The 16632-nt window shown below is 48.3% G+C and overlaps 9 protein-coding genes across 9 annotated transcripts; 3 read left to right on the top strand and 6 right to left on the bottom strand.

The window, feature by feature from the left end:
• Window positions 1-92: 92 nt before the first annotated feature.
• F5891DRAFT_1181255 (cysteine proteinase) lies at window positions 93-2398 on the bottom strand (the record flags this gene model as incomplete). The annotated part of the gene is made up of 6 exons (XM_041366023.1): window positions 93-1227; window positions 1283-1507; window positions 1560-1662; window positions 1713-1823; window positions 1871-2126; window positions 2183-2398. 6 exons carry the CDS (start codon window positions 2396-2398, stop codon window positions 93-95), a joined length of 2046 nt encoding a protein of 681 aa, XP_041232525.1.
• Window positions 2399-2679: 281 nt separating this feature from the next.
• On the bottom strand, window positions 2680-4306 carry F5891DRAFT_350441 (uncharacterized protein). The gene is made up of 5 exons (XM_041371466.1): window positions 4030-4306; window positions 3893-3972; window positions 3767-3838; window positions 3578-3718; window positions 2680-3523 (listed from the first exon to the last, which is right to left on the bottom strand). The coding sequence occupies exons 1-5, from the start codon at window positions 4036-4038 to the stop codon at window positions 2869-2871; spliced, it is 957 nt and encodes a 318-aa protein (XP_041232524.1). The 5' UTR covers window positions 4039-4306; the 3' UTR covers window positions 2680-2868.
• A 752-nt stretch (window positions 4307-5058) lies between these two features.
• Window positions 5059-5705, bottom strand: F5891DRAFT_350443 (uncharacterized protein). Its single transcript, XM_041371467.1, has 2 exons — window positions 5210-5705; window positions 5059-5131 (listed from the first exon to the last, which is right to left on the bottom strand). Exon 1 carries the CDS (start codon window positions 5602-5604, stop codon window positions 5317-5319), a length of 288 nt encoding a protein of 95 aa, XP_041232523.1. The 5' UTR covers window positions 5605-5705; the 3' UTR covers window positions 5059-5131; window positions 5210-5316.
• Window positions 5706-6197: 492 nt separating this feature from the next.
• On the bottom strand, window positions 6198-6736 carry F5891DRAFT_1124901 (Prefoldin beta-like protein; the record flags this gene model as incomplete). The annotated part of the gene is made up of 4 exons (XM_041363928.1): window positions 6198-6302; window positions 6357-6489; window positions 6541-6631; window positions 6688-6736. 4 exons carry the CDS (start codon window positions 6734-6736, stop codon window positions 6198-6200), a joined length of 378 nt encoding a protein of 125 aa, XP_041232522.1.
• A 147-nt stretch (window positions 6737-6883) lies between these two features.
• On the top strand, window positions 6884-8338 carry F5891DRAFT_1229602 (Ndufs8, NADH:ubiquinone oxidoreductase 23 kd subunit; the record flags this gene model as incomplete). Its single annotated transcript, XM_041369552.1, has 6 exons — window positions 6884-7194; window positions 7259-7365; window positions 7420-7512; window positions 7571-7642; window positions 7699-7809; window positions 7860-8338. The coding sequence occupies 6 exons, from the start codon at window positions 6884-6886 to the stop codon at window positions 7877-7879; spliced, it is 714 nt and encodes a 237-aa protein (XP_041232521.1). The 3' UTR covers window positions 7880-8338.
• A 905-nt stretch (window positions 8339-9243) lies between these two features.
• On the bottom strand, window positions 9244-11584 carry F5891DRAFT_999544 (uncharacterized protein). The gene is made up of 3 exons (XM_041378547.1): window positions 11231-11584; window positions 11110-11180; window positions 9244-11056 (listed from the first exon to the last, which is right to left on the bottom strand). The coding sequence occupies exons 1-3, from the start codon at window positions 11420-11422 to the stop codon at window positions 9598-9600; spliced, it is 1722 nt and encodes a 573-aa protein (XP_041232520.1). The 5' UTR covers window positions 11423-11584; the 3' UTR covers window positions 9244-9597.
• A 220-nt stretch (window positions 11585-11804) lies between these two features.
• F5891DRAFT_999542 (B16.6 subunit of GRIM-19, NADH:ubiquinone oxidoreductase) lies at window positions 11805-12855 on the top strand. Its single transcript, XM_041378546.1, has 5 exons — window positions 11805-11995; window positions 12056-12074; window positions 12129-12278; window positions 12479-12620; window positions 12708-12855. Coding segments are annotated over exons 1-5 (375 nt in total). The 5' UTR covers window positions 11805-11994; the 3' UTR covers window positions 12771-12855.
• A 1045-nt stretch (window positions 12856-13900) lies between these two features.
• On the top strand, window positions 13901-15396 carry F5891DRAFT_940143 (uncharacterized protein; the record flags this gene model as incomplete). Its single annotated transcript, XM_041374265.1, has 4 exons — window positions 13901-14507; window positions 14561-14733; window positions 14786-15106; window positions 15160-15396. 4 exons carry the CDS (start codon window positions 13901-13903, stop codon window positions 15394-15396), a joined length of 1338 nt encoding a protein of 445 aa, XP_041232518.1.
• Window positions 15397-15610: 214 nt separating this feature from the next.
• Window positions 15611-16347, bottom strand: F5891DRAFT_1124896 (acyl-CoA N-acyltransferase; the record flags this gene model as incomplete). The annotated part of the gene is made up of 4 exons (XM_041363927.1): window positions 15611-15679; window positions 15745-15763; window positions 15824-16117; window positions 16184-16347. The coding sequence occupies 4 exons, from the start codon at window positions 16345-16347 to the stop codon at window positions 15611-15613; spliced, it is 546 nt and encodes a 181-aa protein (XP_041232517.1).
• Between the last annotated feature and the right edge of the window lie 285 nt (window positions 16348-16632).

The raw sequence follows: 16632 nt of genomic DNA, 5'->3' as shown, positions 1-16632 counted from the left end.
AGAGCGAGCTTCGTGACCTTTCGTACAGAATCGTGAACATATATGTGACTTGCAGCATATACTCTAGAATTAATAATGCCAAGAAATTTGGTCTACATGATCATCCTTTTCTTCTTCTTACCATACTGCTGCGGAGGTCTTTGCCAGTTATCTGATCGATGTTGGGATAATGTATTACTTCCTGCTAGCCGGCTGTAAGGATTGACTGCGCCACCGCCAAACGATGACTTTCGATGACCGTGTGACTGTTTGGAAGATTGGGTATGCAGGGGCACGCGGGCATAATGCTTCCGGGGCGTCTGTTCGTCGTGGTCATCGTAATCTGACGATTTGCGCTTCTTGTCGTTATTCTTTGATGACGCGTAGAAGTCGCTTGGCGAAATGCCTGATGAATGAGTTGTATTCAATTGTACGGAGTTGAGGGATGATGTGCTGGAAATAGGAGGAGGAGAGGTAGGAGGACCGGGGGGAGGCGGTGAGGTAGCGTTGAGCGACTCAGTGGTGCTTGAAGGTGGCTTAAGGTCAACGGGTGTCATAACTGGCGATTCACCGTCATCGTCGTCATCATCATTGTACTGTGAGAGGCTCGTGAGGGCAGTGCTGGGGCTGAGAACCTGCTTAACAGCTTCGATTTTCTTCTTGATGCTCTCAGCCTGAGGGTCCCTGTCGTCCATTTTAGCCTTTTTATGTACCTCCGCATCATCAGCTATCGGAGAAGGAAGAAGAGGTCCGATGAATGGTCGATCAGTTTTGACGCCAAGGTCGTCACCGCCATCGTCTTCAGAGTCCACAACTTTCCTCTTCTTCATTCCAGCGACAACATTCCGAGGGGTCATCGAGGGGCGAGTAATAGCAGCTTCGAGAGATTGGCCTTTCTCCCTGATATAAAACAAGATGTATGCGTTCTTCAGAGGCCCAGGGGTATTACGGTGTTGTGATACGCTGTCATCGTTCATCTCATACCACATGCCATTGGCACCTTTGACAGTAGCATAGTAGTGGCCTGAGTTTGGTCCCCCGCCTGCATGACAAATGACACCATATAATGAGTATGTTGGGCCAAATTGACCCTCACTCATAAACGGTTTCAGCGTGATACGGTCGTCATAATGGACAAAATGGCCAATCTTCCGACCGAGGGGTGAGAAGCGCTTGAGGTGGATAGTCAACACTGCAGGCGCATCGTGAATAGTAAACCGCTTTTCGGCAACGACCGGCTTCTTGCACCTGCCAGAGTGTTGCGCATCAGATGTGAGCATGCCGGCTGATAGATATTGCTTACTTTTCGCACTTATATTTGTCTGACCCTTTGAGATAATCGACAGCAACAAACTTCCGGAAGGCGTCCTTCACGCTATTTGAGCCATATATGTCTAAGCTCACATCCAGCATGTTATCGAATGTGTCACTGTTGTAGTGGCACTCCTTGCATGTCACTCGTGATCGCAGCCGACCGCCGAATATCTTGTGAACCCAGGTGGTCTCCGCAAGTTTTGGATCAATTTTTCTTTTCGAAGCTTGTTAACGACCACACAAGTAGGAAGTAACAAAACACTCACTGCGGGTATCCAGCTAGACATGATTTTTGTAAAGCGTCAATGGCATAGCGAAGGAACTCATGGGAATCCTCCTGCCTGCCCTTCCGCATGTGTTTTGCGATGACTAGAAAAGTACAATCGGACACAGGTTTCAATAAGGGAAGTAATACGTACCATGCAATTTCGAAACAATGACGTACGGCGTGCAAGAATGCTTCTTCTGATGGGAGTCGAGCATCACATGGCGAAGACAACATGACATGCAAAAGCCTCCCTTTACTCGACCTACATACCAGGTAAGATTAACTCATGGTTATTAAGGTTATCCTCACATGGGTCAGACTTTGAGTGTGCCATTAAAACATTGAGCAGAGGAGACGTGTGGAGGAGACATTGCAAAGCACTGTTCAAGAAGCAAGTATTCCCCGTATTATGAAGGCCATTACCGATATTGTGACCAGGGGGCCAAGGCCATGAAAAGTCCAAAACTCCGGTGAATAACGCGCCATGCTTTGTTGATGAAGGAGATATCGGTTGTTTTGAGGGCGAAGCCAGGGATGCGGAGGGTGTTCGAGGGCGTTCACGAACCTGGTAGGTGATGACCAGGTGAGCAGCTTGATGATAGAGCTATTGCATGCACCTACGATATTTTGTGATGCCTTCGGTGTGGCGTTGATAGGTTCATACTTGCCTTCCGCGACTGCGAGAGCGCCAGAAGACGAGCCTTCTATGAATTCGATCGGGGGCGGAAGCAAGTTATTGAAGGATTCAATATCTCTGGCAGGGCGAAACTGGGAATGATCATCGGATGCAAGCTGAGGAGCAAAGGAGGAAGTGGGGTACAGTGGTGATGCTAACATGTTCCTTTTTGCAGTGTGAAAGTTACGAACGCGGATTCGGACACGAAAAAAGCTTCGTAAGGGAAGCCAGCGGTGGCCCGCGCCGCAAAAATTGAGCAAGATGGACTGAGAAGATAAACACGATGGAAAGACGCCTGAGCGAGTGGACCTTGAGAAATGCTCAAGTGAGTACTCGGGTTGGCCTAGTACTAGTTGTAACTTGTGGGCGTTTTATTTACGTTTGTTGTCAGATTAGAAGGTTATCTAACTCTATCGATCTCTAATATTGGCTTGCAGTGTCATTGGGGCTTCAAAAGACAGTATATTAAAAGCCTCTTGGTATAAGGGTAATAAGACATAGTTCACTGAACAGATGGTGGTGAAGAGTGAGAGGTATGTAGGCTACAGTGCTGCGGTATAAATTATGAATAAAAAATAGTCCCGTGACAATCCTTGAATGCGTGAAGTGTACTAAGTATTAGTGCGGTAAATTAAACGGTGTTGAATAAAAGGTATGGTTTGGGTACATCGCAGCTCAAGAGAGCATAATCTAACTGATCATCCAGTGCAGAGTTAGAAGACGTGGCCGGAGAGGAGGACATCGATCGCATGCGAGACCCGAAGCAGTCCACGAAGCCGTCAAGGAGAGGAGGTAAAGAGGGCGACGCCGATGCATATGGAGAAGGCAACCTAGAGAATGCGTCATTAGGTTGTAAGTATCCGTTGTATCCAGCGTCGAAAATGAAATCGTCAACATGCGTAGGAGGACACGTAGATACCGATGGTGGAGGCATGAGCGAAGAATTAGATGGTCCAGTACCAAATTCAGACGGCCAACTATAGTCATACATGCCGTCAGTCACGCCAGAGGCTCCATCATATTCAGGAACGGAAATCTGATAGTCGTTCGTCAGCATCAGAGCAGGGGGAGCCCAATGTGCTAAATTGTCTTCAGTAACGTCTGGAAGTGATGTCTCTGAAGGGGGACAGTAAGGGGCATCGGCTACTTGGGGAGGTAAAAAATGGAAGTTGGCTTGTTGGGAAGTGTTTTTATTTGCCGACGAGGCAATGGCATCTAAATCTAGTTTGGAGGGATCGACTCCATGCTTCTTCATATGCGCGACAAAAGCAGATCGTCGTTTAATTCTGACAGAGTATGAGCCCGACGGAACAATTCCAATGGTAATAACCAAAACTGACCTTGTGCCGCACTCTGGTATAGTGCACTTATACGCGCCCTCGCGTCTGTGAGTTTCCTTTCGATGGCGAGTGCAAGACGAGGGATCACTGAACGCTTTCATACAAGTACCAATTCCACACACGTAAGGCTTGGCCTTGGTGCTATGGAACAGTCAGTATAGTTCGAAATACAAAAGCGAACAAGCGCACTGTGTGTTGATGTGGGTCTTGAGGCCCGAAAACTGGGCAAATCTTTTGTCACATGACCCGCAGACGTGTGGCCTGGAAGACAAAACTGTCAGCTTGCACAATGCTTCAACATAACAAAAAACTCACTTGATTCCAGTATGTAGCAGCTGGTGGCGAGTAAGATCGCCCTTACGAGAGAAGCTCTTGGGGCACGATGAACATGGCCACTGGTGTCCGTATTACTAAGTAAACCGATCTTCGAGTCCCAGCGATGAATCACTTACTGTCGACATTGTAGCAGGTAGAAAATGTTACTAACTTCAAGGAGGGTGGGCGACGTTGGCCAGCGACGTCGATTAAAAGAAATATAAAGGCAATAAAACACGCAGGGATTTGAACCACATATTGTACCATGATTTAAAGGCAAGAGGCTACCCGTCCCCGAGGTAGAATATCAAGCTTCGCGGACTTCGACATTGGCCAGAAATCCATTGTTGTAAGGCCGAAGCGATGTCAGCGCCTAATTCGGAAAGAAAACCGACATGTCCCTTAGCTGATCTATGACGAGGAAGACATATGAAACCTTCGACATCACTGCTGTGCTGAGAATGACAACAAACCGGCCTACCGTGCAGAAATTGACAATAAGAGAAATATAGCGACCGAGGTTACTGGTGCTGCCCGGAGCCTCAGGAACAAGGCGTCATGTCTCACCTTGGTCAGTCAAAACCACAAAGATCGCGGAGTGATTTTGATACCTTTTCAAACATCACAATGGTGTGAAGATTGGTTAATGGACGACGAGACGATGTGTTATATTCCGAGACCATCAATAAGTTTGTTGTATGGACGCGAACCGTGACCTGCTAAGAAACGATCTCTCACAAATGGAGTCAGAATACCGCTCGATATTACCAGCTGACGGGCCATCACACTCATCTCCATAAGGAGAGCGATGCGATGCCCGGCTATTGCCCTTCAAGTTCGCTCCAAGGATATCAGTGACCTCGGGGAGGATGAAGTAAAGCGTGCGCATTGCGGTTTACAATCAACGAGGTATGCGAAGAATTCCGATCGCAATGATCCGGACGTCAGTAAATGTGGCGACCACCTGCCAGTACATCATCAGTAATATGGCTACGCGGAGCACAAAGCACTGACTCTTATTGTAGGTGAACAACTTGAACCTGCCGAGCTTACTGCATCTCGGTAAAGATGTCCTTGCAACTGAAGCCCCGCGAGGACGATTCCAGTTCGTTGACTAAACCATTGCGATTGAACACGATATTATCATATATCTGGGCCGCACCTGCTTAGAAACGGCCATCCTCAAGAATGCACATTTATTTAGTCCAAACTTCATCCGTAGTGCAGGTCGTGTAAGTTCTGTGCCAGACGCAATACAACATTCTATAACTGTATCATTCACACTCCTAAGCCTGAAAGAACACTAGATGTATGTACCTGATATGGGCCTACACCCTCCAAGTGTTATGCTCCTTCCACTTCAACCAACCATCCAAGAATGAATCATTTGCTGAAGCGTTCTTCCCACTCGGAAACCATCAAGTTCAAGGAAGTGAAGATTCAAAAAGTATGAAATCTGGCAGTGCGAACGTAGGGATATCGATCCAATTACTTCTGGGCACGATTGAACGAAGACTGGAGTGGTAGAAACTTCGTTCGTAGCCGCCACTAACCAGATTTGGGGTTTCCAGGCGTTTAAAGTTGAGTCTGAAGCAGCACGTCTTAGTCTCCGAGACAAATTCGACACTGATTAGCAACTCGAAATCTATGTTTCGAAGGAACGTAGCAATAAGCTTAACTGGGACTCTGCCAGGGAGGGATTCGAATGTCATTTCGGCATAGTGGTATTGAATGTGGAATTCAGAGCGGAGACAATGGCCCGCCGTTTGCTCAGTGCTCACGGTAGTGGCTGTACAGCCTGTACATGGATTAGTAGTACAAACCAACTTGAACCAGCAGTAACTAACAGATACTGCTAGTGAAAGTACTGAACAAATATAGGTGATTCATAGCAACTTCGCAGTGCAACAGACGACTCATTGCTACATCTAGAAGCCAGCACGTTAATTCTTCAATTTTGAATCATAGAGACGATGTGATATAAATTACAAGACGAATATTAACTCGCAGTGTCAAACCATGCACATGAGCACTACGGAGACAACGCTGCTGCCAGCTATGGTTCTTGTGTTCTGCGAGATACGTTGTGGACCACAGCATAACAAAAATTCTAGCTCAACAATTAGAACTCAGTGCAAACCGGCAGCTTGAGCGATGTACAACTGGGTCTGCAATTTTGCTGCGCATGCTAATGATGAGGTCACATCGCTGCTGACTGCGTCATTGGGTAGACTGGAAATAACATTCAACAGCGCAAGGTGAGCAGATCAAGATGAACGTACATCCAAATACCGGCGACACGGCATTACGCCCTGCTGACTGGACGAACGTTATAATCGTGTTTAAACGTCTCAAAGTCGTGTTCCTTCGTGGTGTATTGCTCAGTAAGGTTGGCAATAACCTTTTTGATCTGAAGAGACGTAGGTATTAGACAATCAGTGGCATGGATGAAAAAGGCACGTACGCCTTCACGATTTGTTTGCAGAGCAGGAACTACATCCTTGACTGTACGCTCAACTAACACACCGCCGATCAAGCGGAAACACTTCCGACCTGGTTCCACTTGAAGTGCTTCATTCAAAGTGGAGAGAACGAGTCTAATGGAACGTCAGTCGAATGTGGGTATCAAATATGTGAAGAGAGTGTACCCGTGTTCTTCCGCCTCTTGCTCCAACTCGCCTATCTTCCCAGCCAGGCTTTGAAGCTCATTTTGCAGACGGGAGTAAGTCTGCTGTATTTCTATCTGATCAAAGAAGCGATTAGAAGCGAGGATGGTAGGTAGAATGCACGCGTGCCCTGATCGCTCAATGGTTGAACTTTTGATTTTGCTTTTGAGGTCGACATGGTCCAGGAGAACGGCGATGGCCTGGTGGTCCAGTACTAGTGATGATTTAATGAAGGATACGCGATTGGCTGCTAGTTAACATTGTCACACTAGAGTGACATACGTCACAGCAGAATGTTTAGCAACCTCGCCCGACTTTGACCGTCATGTCTTTCGCTCGCCCGCGTCTTGTGCTAGGCCTCGCGCCTAAGATAGTCGCGACACAGCGTTCTATTGCGCTGCGCTCGTCGCTAGTGACATACCGCAACATTCATAGTACCCGCTGCTCGCACGCAGAGCATCTTGAAAGCCGACTCGAAGGTCCAATAAGGTCACCGCCTCTAGGTGCAGGAAGTTTGACCGCAAAGGATGAGCCCGGAAAGGATATTGACCCTTACAAGGATGGGCAGAGTGCCATTGACAAGGCCGTTCATCTCTTCTTCTTTACCGAGATTATCCGAGGTATGTGTTCTGAAATGTAATTGTTTCAAGTTTATGCATAACTAGTTCAGGAATGTGGATTGTTCTGGAGAATTTTTCAGGGAGCCTTACACTATAATGTACCCATATGAGAAGGGTCCTCTGTCTCCTCGTTTCCGTGGAGAACACGCGCTCCGGCGGTATCCCAGTGGTGAAGAGCGGTGCATCGGTTTGTGAACATCTTCGACCGTATATTGCGCGGCTAAGAAGCACATACTATTAGCTTGCAAACTTTGTGAGGCTATTTGTCCTGCTCAAGCAATTACCATCGAGAGTGAAGCCCGCGCGGATGGTTCCAGAAAAACAACTAAATACGGTATGACTTGTATCGTGTTGATGTGGAACGTTGCACTACTTACACGGTTCCTTCCCAGATATCGACATGACGAAATGTATCTACTGCGGTTTCTGCCAAGAAGCTTGTCCGGTTGACGCGATCGTTGAAAGTACGTGTTAAAAAGGGAGCATCACTGACACCGGAATGTTGATGGCGTCCCTTCAGCACAAAATCAGGAATTCTCCACGGAAACTCGCGAGGAACTCCTGTATAACAAAGAGAAGTTGCTTGCAAATGGCGACCGGGCAGAGGCCGAAATTGCTGCTAACTTGTATTGTAAGCATCCATTACATTTTGGGGGTTACACGTGTTGAAATGTCATGCAGCGGACCATGTTTACCGGTGAAGTAGTAGTTTAGATGAGTCGTGTACTTATCTGATGGTCCAATTCTGAATTTCTTCACCTGATGTCATCAAGATTGAACAGTAAGCTTGAAGACAGGCGCCTTCTGAACACGTTGATCCGGCCGCCTCGTTGCAGCTGCGATTCGAATGACTTGCGCGATGTGTGTGAATGACGAAAATGTCTTCCATTCGTGCAAGCTGCATCAGATATGAGGGAAGGGGCACTTCTCAGTCACAATCTTGTGTCTTTAAGCTTAGGTTATCGTACCATGTGCAACTGATTCTGAACCCTGATATTCTGGCCCATCTGCGCCATCATTTGTGTGAGATTGCCATTTCTTAAAATTCTTGGATTGATTGATTTTATTCAGGTTATATTGGCCAGATCTGAGGCTCCACTACCGTAATCGAGGCTGATCTGATTTCAAACCAGACCACTAGATCGCCGCCGGAAATACCCATCTGTGAGCGGTCTTAGATGGCACAGACTGAATGCCAATGGGAGGGGCATAGATGAGCTCGTGCTCAATCATTATGGAAAACCCTCTACTTCTCCCAGTGACATTAGCGCTAAAATATGGCGCTAAACGGGGTAGCTCCGAGTACATGTCTTCCAAAGAAACCACATGCTCCAAAAAGATCGAACAATAGGTGAACCATCTAAGAATATTACCTTGACTCGGATACTAATCCTCGGATTCCATCACAGAGCGCAGCAGGTGGCCCCCCTCGTTTCCCCTGACACCCCGGGTCATTGTACTTCCCTCATCCAGTCAACAAGCCTGATGGTTCAGCCACACTCCCGGCCGCGTCTCTCCGTAAGCTTTTTCGACAAGCAAGATGGCACGATACTGCCTTCCTCATACACCCGTTCCTTGTCTCTCATGTCCAGCCACGCTCGGCAACTGCTTTGGGAAGCGCAGAAGCTCGCCAAGTATGAGTCACGGCGCACAGGTCGCACAGTCACGGCCATGGACTATCATCCTAGGATCTACGCGGCCAGTGACAACTACACAACCTTATCGCTGCGCCGCTAAAACCCGTTTTCCCCATGCCCAAAAAACCTACCCGTCCAAAACGTATCTTGGCAGAATGGAGCTGTACCAACTTGAACGGGCTGCTATTACTGTCTTGGCCGCTGCGTACAGTCGGAAGATTTCTGGGGAAAGGTCTACTAGCGCGGCCGCCGAATCTTGATGACTAGGCCTTTTTCTGACTCACGATACTGCTATTTGCACCGCTGGGTTTCTCGATCAGTGATAAATGTGTTTTTGTTTATGTCCTGTTTTATGACTCCTGGGCCATTGTTATTCCCCCCTTTGTGTTAGATGATATTTTTATTAGGAAACCCCTTGCTTTCCTGTACAGGACAATGGCAAGATTTACACTTTGATCCGCCGGTCTAAACATATGTCGCTGTCATCGCTCGTATACGCTTCTCACGAAAACATAGTACCCGCAAGTCAGACCATTACGATGGAATTAGGTATAGACAATTGTCCCTTATGTTTGCAACAAGAACGGAGCATATGGCGCGAGCACAACACGAGGAACGGGGTATACCAAGGATTACGACTGCTAGCGATGTGTACAGAAATACTCAACAACATATACATACACGCAATAAACCATGAAAATATCCTATCAAGAACTCGGGCTCAAGAAGATCTAAAAGGAAACTCACCATGCCGCCGCAAAAAATAATAATTAACCCTTTGTCTAAGTATCCGAAGTCTCATCTTCTTCCTCTTCCTCCTCGCGCTCGTGGGGACGGGGAGGTTCTTGATGAAGTCTCTTGGAGCCACGGTCATCAGTAAGATGACCGCCTGCGAACCTCGGTGCTTCTCCTCCGCCCCCAGAGCTGCCTGCAGCGGGTGAATCATCGACGTCATCGACTCCATCTATTTCCATGTCTTTACGAGAGCGTTTTCTGGATGATTCCACAGGGGGGCGATGCTGCTCTGGAAGCATGTAATGTCCGGCAGTTCGGTCACGGGTGTATGCACGGCCTTCTTCATATATGACGTCTTGGTCTTCACTTGGATTGCGCGGCGGATTTGCCTGGCGGGGTGCATAGGGTCCCCTGTCACGATCATAATATTGAGTGTGACCTTCAGGTCGCGATAGTGCATCCCCGCCACCATTACCGGAACCAGATCCAGAACCAGATCCTGATGTGTCAGAGCGAGATGATCGACCGTGTATGCCTGGTCCAATGGGTTCGCGAGAGTATGGGTCTACATGAGGTCTAGGCCTTAGGTGGGAGGGGGGAGATGCATGCATCGCTCCCGAAGGCGCGTATTCTCGAGCGGATTCACCCTCATGACGTGCCCATGCACGTTCTCTCTCAAGATCGCGTTCGTATTCTGGATCTGGGTGGCTGATGGTACTTCCAGGCCCGACGCGCTGATGACTATGGAGACGTGATGCTCGAGTGTTAGGGGATGCCATCGTGGAAGAATGCGAAGAATGTTGCCGCGAATGAGTGTATGGATCAGGATGGTAGCTGCCACGATCAAGCGGCTCATGCCTTCTAGAAGACCGTTCCCTATCACTCGGATGTGGCGGGCTGTGATACCCGTGTTGGACAGGAATGAGAGAATCCTGGGAGTATTGTTGAGGGTGGGGAATTCCCCCTGAGTGGTATCCTGGGGGAGGTGCCTGAGAAGCTATCTGATGACCGCGCGATCTGGAAGGTGAGGATTGTGAACGCGAAGATCCATTGCTGTGAGGGTGAAGATGAGGGCTATGGGTCTGTGAATGTCCATGCGCCCTCGGTGGCTCAAGATGTTGTACAGGAGTCATCTGCGAGAGGGGTGGAAGCTGTCGAGAAGAGTCATGACCTGAGGCGGAACCGCCCCTCGACATGTGCACTGCAGACATTCCGTGGGAAGGCGCAACTCCAGGACCTATGGGCCCATCGGGAGTCTGAATAGGCCGGCCATCTGGGCCAGGAATAACGCGGAAGGAACTATGATTGTGGACGTATTCGACAGGATTGTGATCGTTTGAATCTACAGGTGGAAAGTCACGATGATCGCGATGCTGATGGTGCGCTGTTGCACCTATATCACGGGGATGTGGGGGAGGTACACCGGGACCAGAGTGGGTAGGGGGAAGTGCATGACTGTGAAGGTCTGGAGAAGGTGGCACAGCAGAAAGACGTTCATACAAGACACTTTATCTCGCATCAGATACATGTTGGGATGATGTGGATAGAAAGTTACTCACGCTCGTTCCAGTTTCATACGTTGGATAGATTTTTTAGCCATAAGGACCTTGTACTGAAGCTTGTCATTGTCCTAAAAGCAGGTGAGTTAAGAATACACCGAGTATTGTGGTGTTTGCTAACGGTTTCGATTTCTTTTACTTTTCGCTTGAGTTCCTTGTATTTTGTTTGATACTTTTCATCTTCGACGCCAGCTGCTATACCAGTAGCATAAGCTTTAGATTTCTGACGTGGCGCAGCAGTAGCAGAAACGGATTGTGCAGGCATCTGTAGATGAGGGAGAGTGAGAGGGCTTGGGGAGTGGATGTGGGACATTATGGCAGTGCTCTGAGGTGGCAGCTATTACTCATCGAAAAACTTTTGGTTAAACGGCGGCTACGGTAAACGTCGAGTCTTCCGTATCACAAAGTCTGCCTTACTGGGTCACAGAATTCGAACAGCATGTCTTTAATTTTAGTAAATAATATTTTTCATGAATCCAGGGCACGTTTCCGGTAACAGTGGACGAAATGTACGTTAAGATGTTTGGACCCATGTCCAACACATAACCGAGATATTCCAAGCCTGCTCCAACTTATCAAATCGGAGCATGGTTATCGGAATCAGCGAGGCACCAGGACAGGCGCTGCACACCCAAAAGTCCGTTATGTACCCAACCTGGGGCCTGGATTCAGTCTTACCGATCTTGCTGCGATCCATTTCGTTACACATGAAACGATTATCATTCGATAGATGTGATTCTTGATAAGTAACACAGCATGGCGGCGGGACTGCGACGCTAGAGGTTAGGGCAGGTCTCTATCCAGTCACGTGATATTCACAAATGTTGCGAATCCGGAAGCCGCCTTCACCACCATCGTCCTCCACGACGCGCCCAATATTCAACGAGTGAGTCATGGATTGATTGATTTACGAGGACAGCGCTAATCTACTGTTACAAAAACTTAGTGTCTATACAGTACCGACAGTGCGTGTAATACATTGTACAGGATGGCTATGAGCTGAAGCGTAGTGCTTGCAGAGACATGCCTCCACCCGGGGGCTTCGAGGCAGTCAAGTACAAACGAAACCTTCCTTTTCGTGGACCAAGTGGCCTAGTCATTCTGGGAGCTGTGACAGCCGTGTGTGCATATGGCTTCTATCGTGTTGGGAAGGGAAACCTGGAAAGAAGGTAAGTTTATCTTTTGAAGACCGACAGAATGGCGTATGGAGTCAGCAGGCTGTAAAACGTGTCTTTTCATGGCGCGCTCGTCATTAAACGTGGCCTTGTGAGGATCCGGCCGCTGTTCTTATCACGCATGATTTTACGGGCCGTACAAGGGCCGTACCAGAAAAAGCCAAGTAAACTGATTTGGGGTTTGTTCCCGACAGGGAACTGGAAAGAGAGAAAGTTTGGTCTCGTATCCACCTTGTTCCCTTGTTGGTGGCGGAGGGGGATCGAGATGCGTATCGTCGGCAGGAAGCTGCATTGGAACGGGAGCGAGAGATTATGAAGGACGTCAAAGGATGGGAGGTAAGCTTGATGACCAAACATGAGTGTATAATTCTGATGAAAGGATACGCCTCGCCCGGTATCTCATACCCAATCACGGAAACTCAGCCTGGTAAAAGTGTTTATAACAATGCACGATATCGTTCGGCAGAATCGATTGTGGTGTTATGATTATGATTAGTTTTCTTTGTAGATTCAGAATCAAATTATTAGATCTTTTAGCCAGAGTTGAATGGAGAAGCTTCCATTGAATAAAGACAGAGGGGCGCCACACAGCATTATGATCTGGTCCCGCCATTGCTATATCTACCGGTGGCGGATGGCGATGAAAATGGGTGCCCATATGTTCGGTTCAAAGATACCAAGAGTAGACCATAAATTTAGGGCAGGTCGCGCTTTACTTTTACGCTAAACCTTTGCCTCTTACTAACATCAATTTGCAACGTTTGCACATTTTTCGTTGTCGTCCGACGCCGCAAGACAGGACAATTGGCATAGCTTCGTACTGAACTTGCGATTTCACCAGGATTAGCGTTCTTTCCAAATTCAGTCCATCCTCACACAGCTTGTGAGGGATTTTCCTCCAAAGTGAGTACAAACTTATTATTGGTTCTACCCCCTTTGCTCTATCCTAATTAGGTACCGACCCCCCGAAGCCACACCCCCTTTTCAGCAGTACGGGATAATTGGGCTTCCCAGGAAATCACAATCTGATTCAAGCCGAGTCAGGTTGTCATAAACTCACCATTATGGCATCTGTCCTCAGGTTTCGGATGCCGCTAAGGATAGCCCCTCTTAAGCAGGCCCGATGGCGTTCGTACATGTCCTCGTATCCCGCTGTCACCCCTTCCGATTCGCTCCCCTACAAAGTGGTTCCGCCAACTATAAAAGCAATCCTATCCCGTTCCTGTTTTCTTCCACCTATCGGCCCTACTTCTATAATGCCTATGGATAGTTATCCCCATCGTGATTCTACCCTTCCCCGCATCTCTCTCTCTAGTGATACAGGCATCAAAGACTCGATGAACTTTTTGGACACTTCGTCCTACGATATGTTGTCACCAGATGGTGATCAGTTGATTTTCGGTCCCTTGGAGTTTGACGAGGGCCCACTACTGAGTCCCTCAATGGTTCATACCTGGGATTCCCCAAATGACTTCGGCTATCATCACCCATTATCCCCTCCCTCATCCGACCATACCCCTTCTCCACATCGTCTCTCAGACTTTGATATAACAGACACATCACCCAATAATTCATTCTATGATTCTAACTTCGGTCGGTTCGATGATATGCATTCCATGCTTGATCTAGATGGTCCCCATTTCTCGCATTGGTTAACTGAACCTGTACTCGACTCTCCCACTTCTCCTATACCCATCCGTGGTACTGGCCCAGATCCGCAATCGCAGCCACTCTTCTCCTATCCTAATCACACTTTTACGCCCAGCGCGTCCTTCTCGCCGTCGGAATTTGCGGCACCACATCAGCTACCGAGATCGTTATCGCCGGCCGACGGCTCTGACGGTTATCTTAGTTCGCCAGGTCTCCGCGTGGCGTCCATATCGCCTGCGGACACTTCACTTAGACCACCAGCATGGGCAACTCAATTGTGGGACTCGCCACAATACGAAGCTTCCACGTCGTCAGGGCGTGTTCATCAGCCCCTATCAGAGCACCCTTATGGAGTCAAACGCCAACGATTCCAACCCAGACGAGACATGTCAGGCTTGGGTTTCCAATCTTCAAGTGCTCCAATACACACGGCCATGCCGTCAATGACGAGAAATTATAGTTCCCGCCGTGGCGACTCTGTCAGCGTCAGCGATGATCGCGACGCAACCGTGCGACGTAAGAAGCGGTTATCGACCGAGGAACTTTCCAGGGAAGACAAATCAGTAGACTCAGGTGTGTACCTATCGTCGTTATCTTGCTAACTTTGACTAATCCCGTGGCTATAGCTCCTCTCAAGTCTATACTCAAGCAGCCTAAATTAGCACCGAGCGCTTGGCAGCTCTACTTCACAGACTGGATACAGCGGCACCAAGCAACGAGCACGAGAAAACTCAATGTCGCACAAGCTGCCAAGGAAGCCGGTCAGGAGTATGCTAATCTGACTCCAGAAGAGAAGGAGGTTTGTTCCATTCCTTCTGTCAAGTCTTCACAAGCTCACGAATCACTCCCAGCCTTACAAGCGTCGGTCTGCAGTTTTGAAAGAGGCCCGAGAGCGCGAGAACGCAGCCTACATGAAGAGTCTCACTCCTGATGATATTAAGAAGGAGAATGCCTTCCGCACTGCCCAACGAAAGGCGGGTCGTTCTCGGAAGAGCAATATTAAAGATCCCAACGCGCCCAAGAAGCCGCTTAGCGCGTACTTCATGTTCCTGCAGCGCATCCGATCCGACCGTGCCCTTGTGAGGGAAATATTTGGTGATGAGCAAGAAACAACTAAGCAAAGCGTGTTAGCCGCTGCCAAATGGCGATCGATGACTGATGATGAGCGCAAGGTACGGCAAACTCTTTGTCACAATTGCGTAATTAGCTTATCACGATTTTCCAGCCTTTCCTTGCGCAAGCCGAGCAGGAGAAGCTCGAGTACGAGGCTGCGCGTAGGCTGTACGAGGAAGGCACCACCGACGTTGGCACAAGTATCAATTTCAGCATCTTGCCAAGCAGCCCTAGCGGTGAGAGTCCATTCCGTGCCTTGCGAGCAATCCAGACGGAGTCGTTCAGCTCGGAAAGCGAGAGCGAGACAGCAACAACTGACGATGGTGTCAGCCGGTTCCGCATGATATGATCACTTTCCACTTTTCTAAACTTGCTATATGTTCTTTGGTCCTCATAGCTCATTTTCGAGGGCATCGTGTTATGTTATGTTTTTCTGTTTACGACACAGGACTTGCTTTTTACGACCTTGATTTCCCTTATGTGTATCGGTAGATTCCCCCTAGTATATCATGTCTTATACCTTGCTTCATCTTAGTACGGGAGTACACGAACGCTGTAATCAATTACTCTTCTAATGATAATCGGGCGACCATCTTCTGATGCGGTTCACCATCTTCATCGAACAGATCGCCCTGATAAATGTTAATTGACAGGTAGGATGAGCAACGTCATAAGGTCTCGCGGCAACAGCCCTCACCTGTTCCTCGTAACCAAACCTAGGAAGAATAACCGGCGGTAAGTCAGGTTTCCAAATAGGGTTGAAAATGACGTCGTACTTGCGATAAAATCCTACAGCACCAGCCGAGTCTGCACGGACCGCTTGGGAGTGACAGACCATCTTGACATAGTCAGTTACCCCTGAATTTCTGGCATGAACCTTTGCCCAATTATGCAATGCGAGTACAAGATTGCGTCCGAATTTATAATGTCGGTATTCCTTTAGAACGACGAGCCTTGCAAGTTTATAGTATGAGCCGCCTGCGCTTTCCACTTTGTGGGCACGGATTGTCCCTATAGGTTCGAGGGACGGTAAAAGTCTTAACAAGAAATGTGTGGCTGTCGGATCATGTCTATGATTCACCCAAAAAAATCAAAGTTGAAACAGATAGCGAGTTATCTAGAAAGAGATAACGCACTCATCTACTTCAACTTCCAACGGAAATCCTTGTTCTGTGACGAAAACGGCGATCCTAACTTGGATACACTGCTGGAGGAGGGCATGGCGGTCTTCGTGCTCGGGAGGGGGAACAATGATAATCTCATGGGGGGGCGGGACCCGGAGAACAGCGTCATCTGCCATGATGATAAATGAAAATGATATCGAAGAATGATATGAGCTATTTCGTGAAGGCGGTCAGATATAGTCCTGGAACCAGGCCTCTTGAGGTCTCTTGGCGTTGAGGGTGAGAGGGATAAACCAAAATAACGTTAATAGGCGCCTGGGTGTCACATGGACTTCCATCGATGGATCAAATTCAGCCTTCGGCTCGGCGATGCGGAAGAAAGTGCGCTATGATAAGTGGAGCTGATCAGATATTATTGAAAATGCTGGAAATGAACTTCACGGTGCCAGTAGCAGCTCAGC

The sequence above is a fragment of the Suillus fuscotomentosus genome, assembly GCF_016647785.1.
Source record: "Suillus fuscotomentosus strain FC203 chromosome Unknown F5891scaffold_3, whole genome shotgun sequence".
In the NCBI taxonomy this organism is placed as follows: Eukaryota; Fungi; Basidiomycota; class Agaricomycetes; order Boletales; family Suillaceae; genus Suillus; species Suillus fuscotomentosus.
Note: the sequence above shows the minus strand (reverse complement) of the source record. Positions and strands in the feature narration are given on the sequence as shown.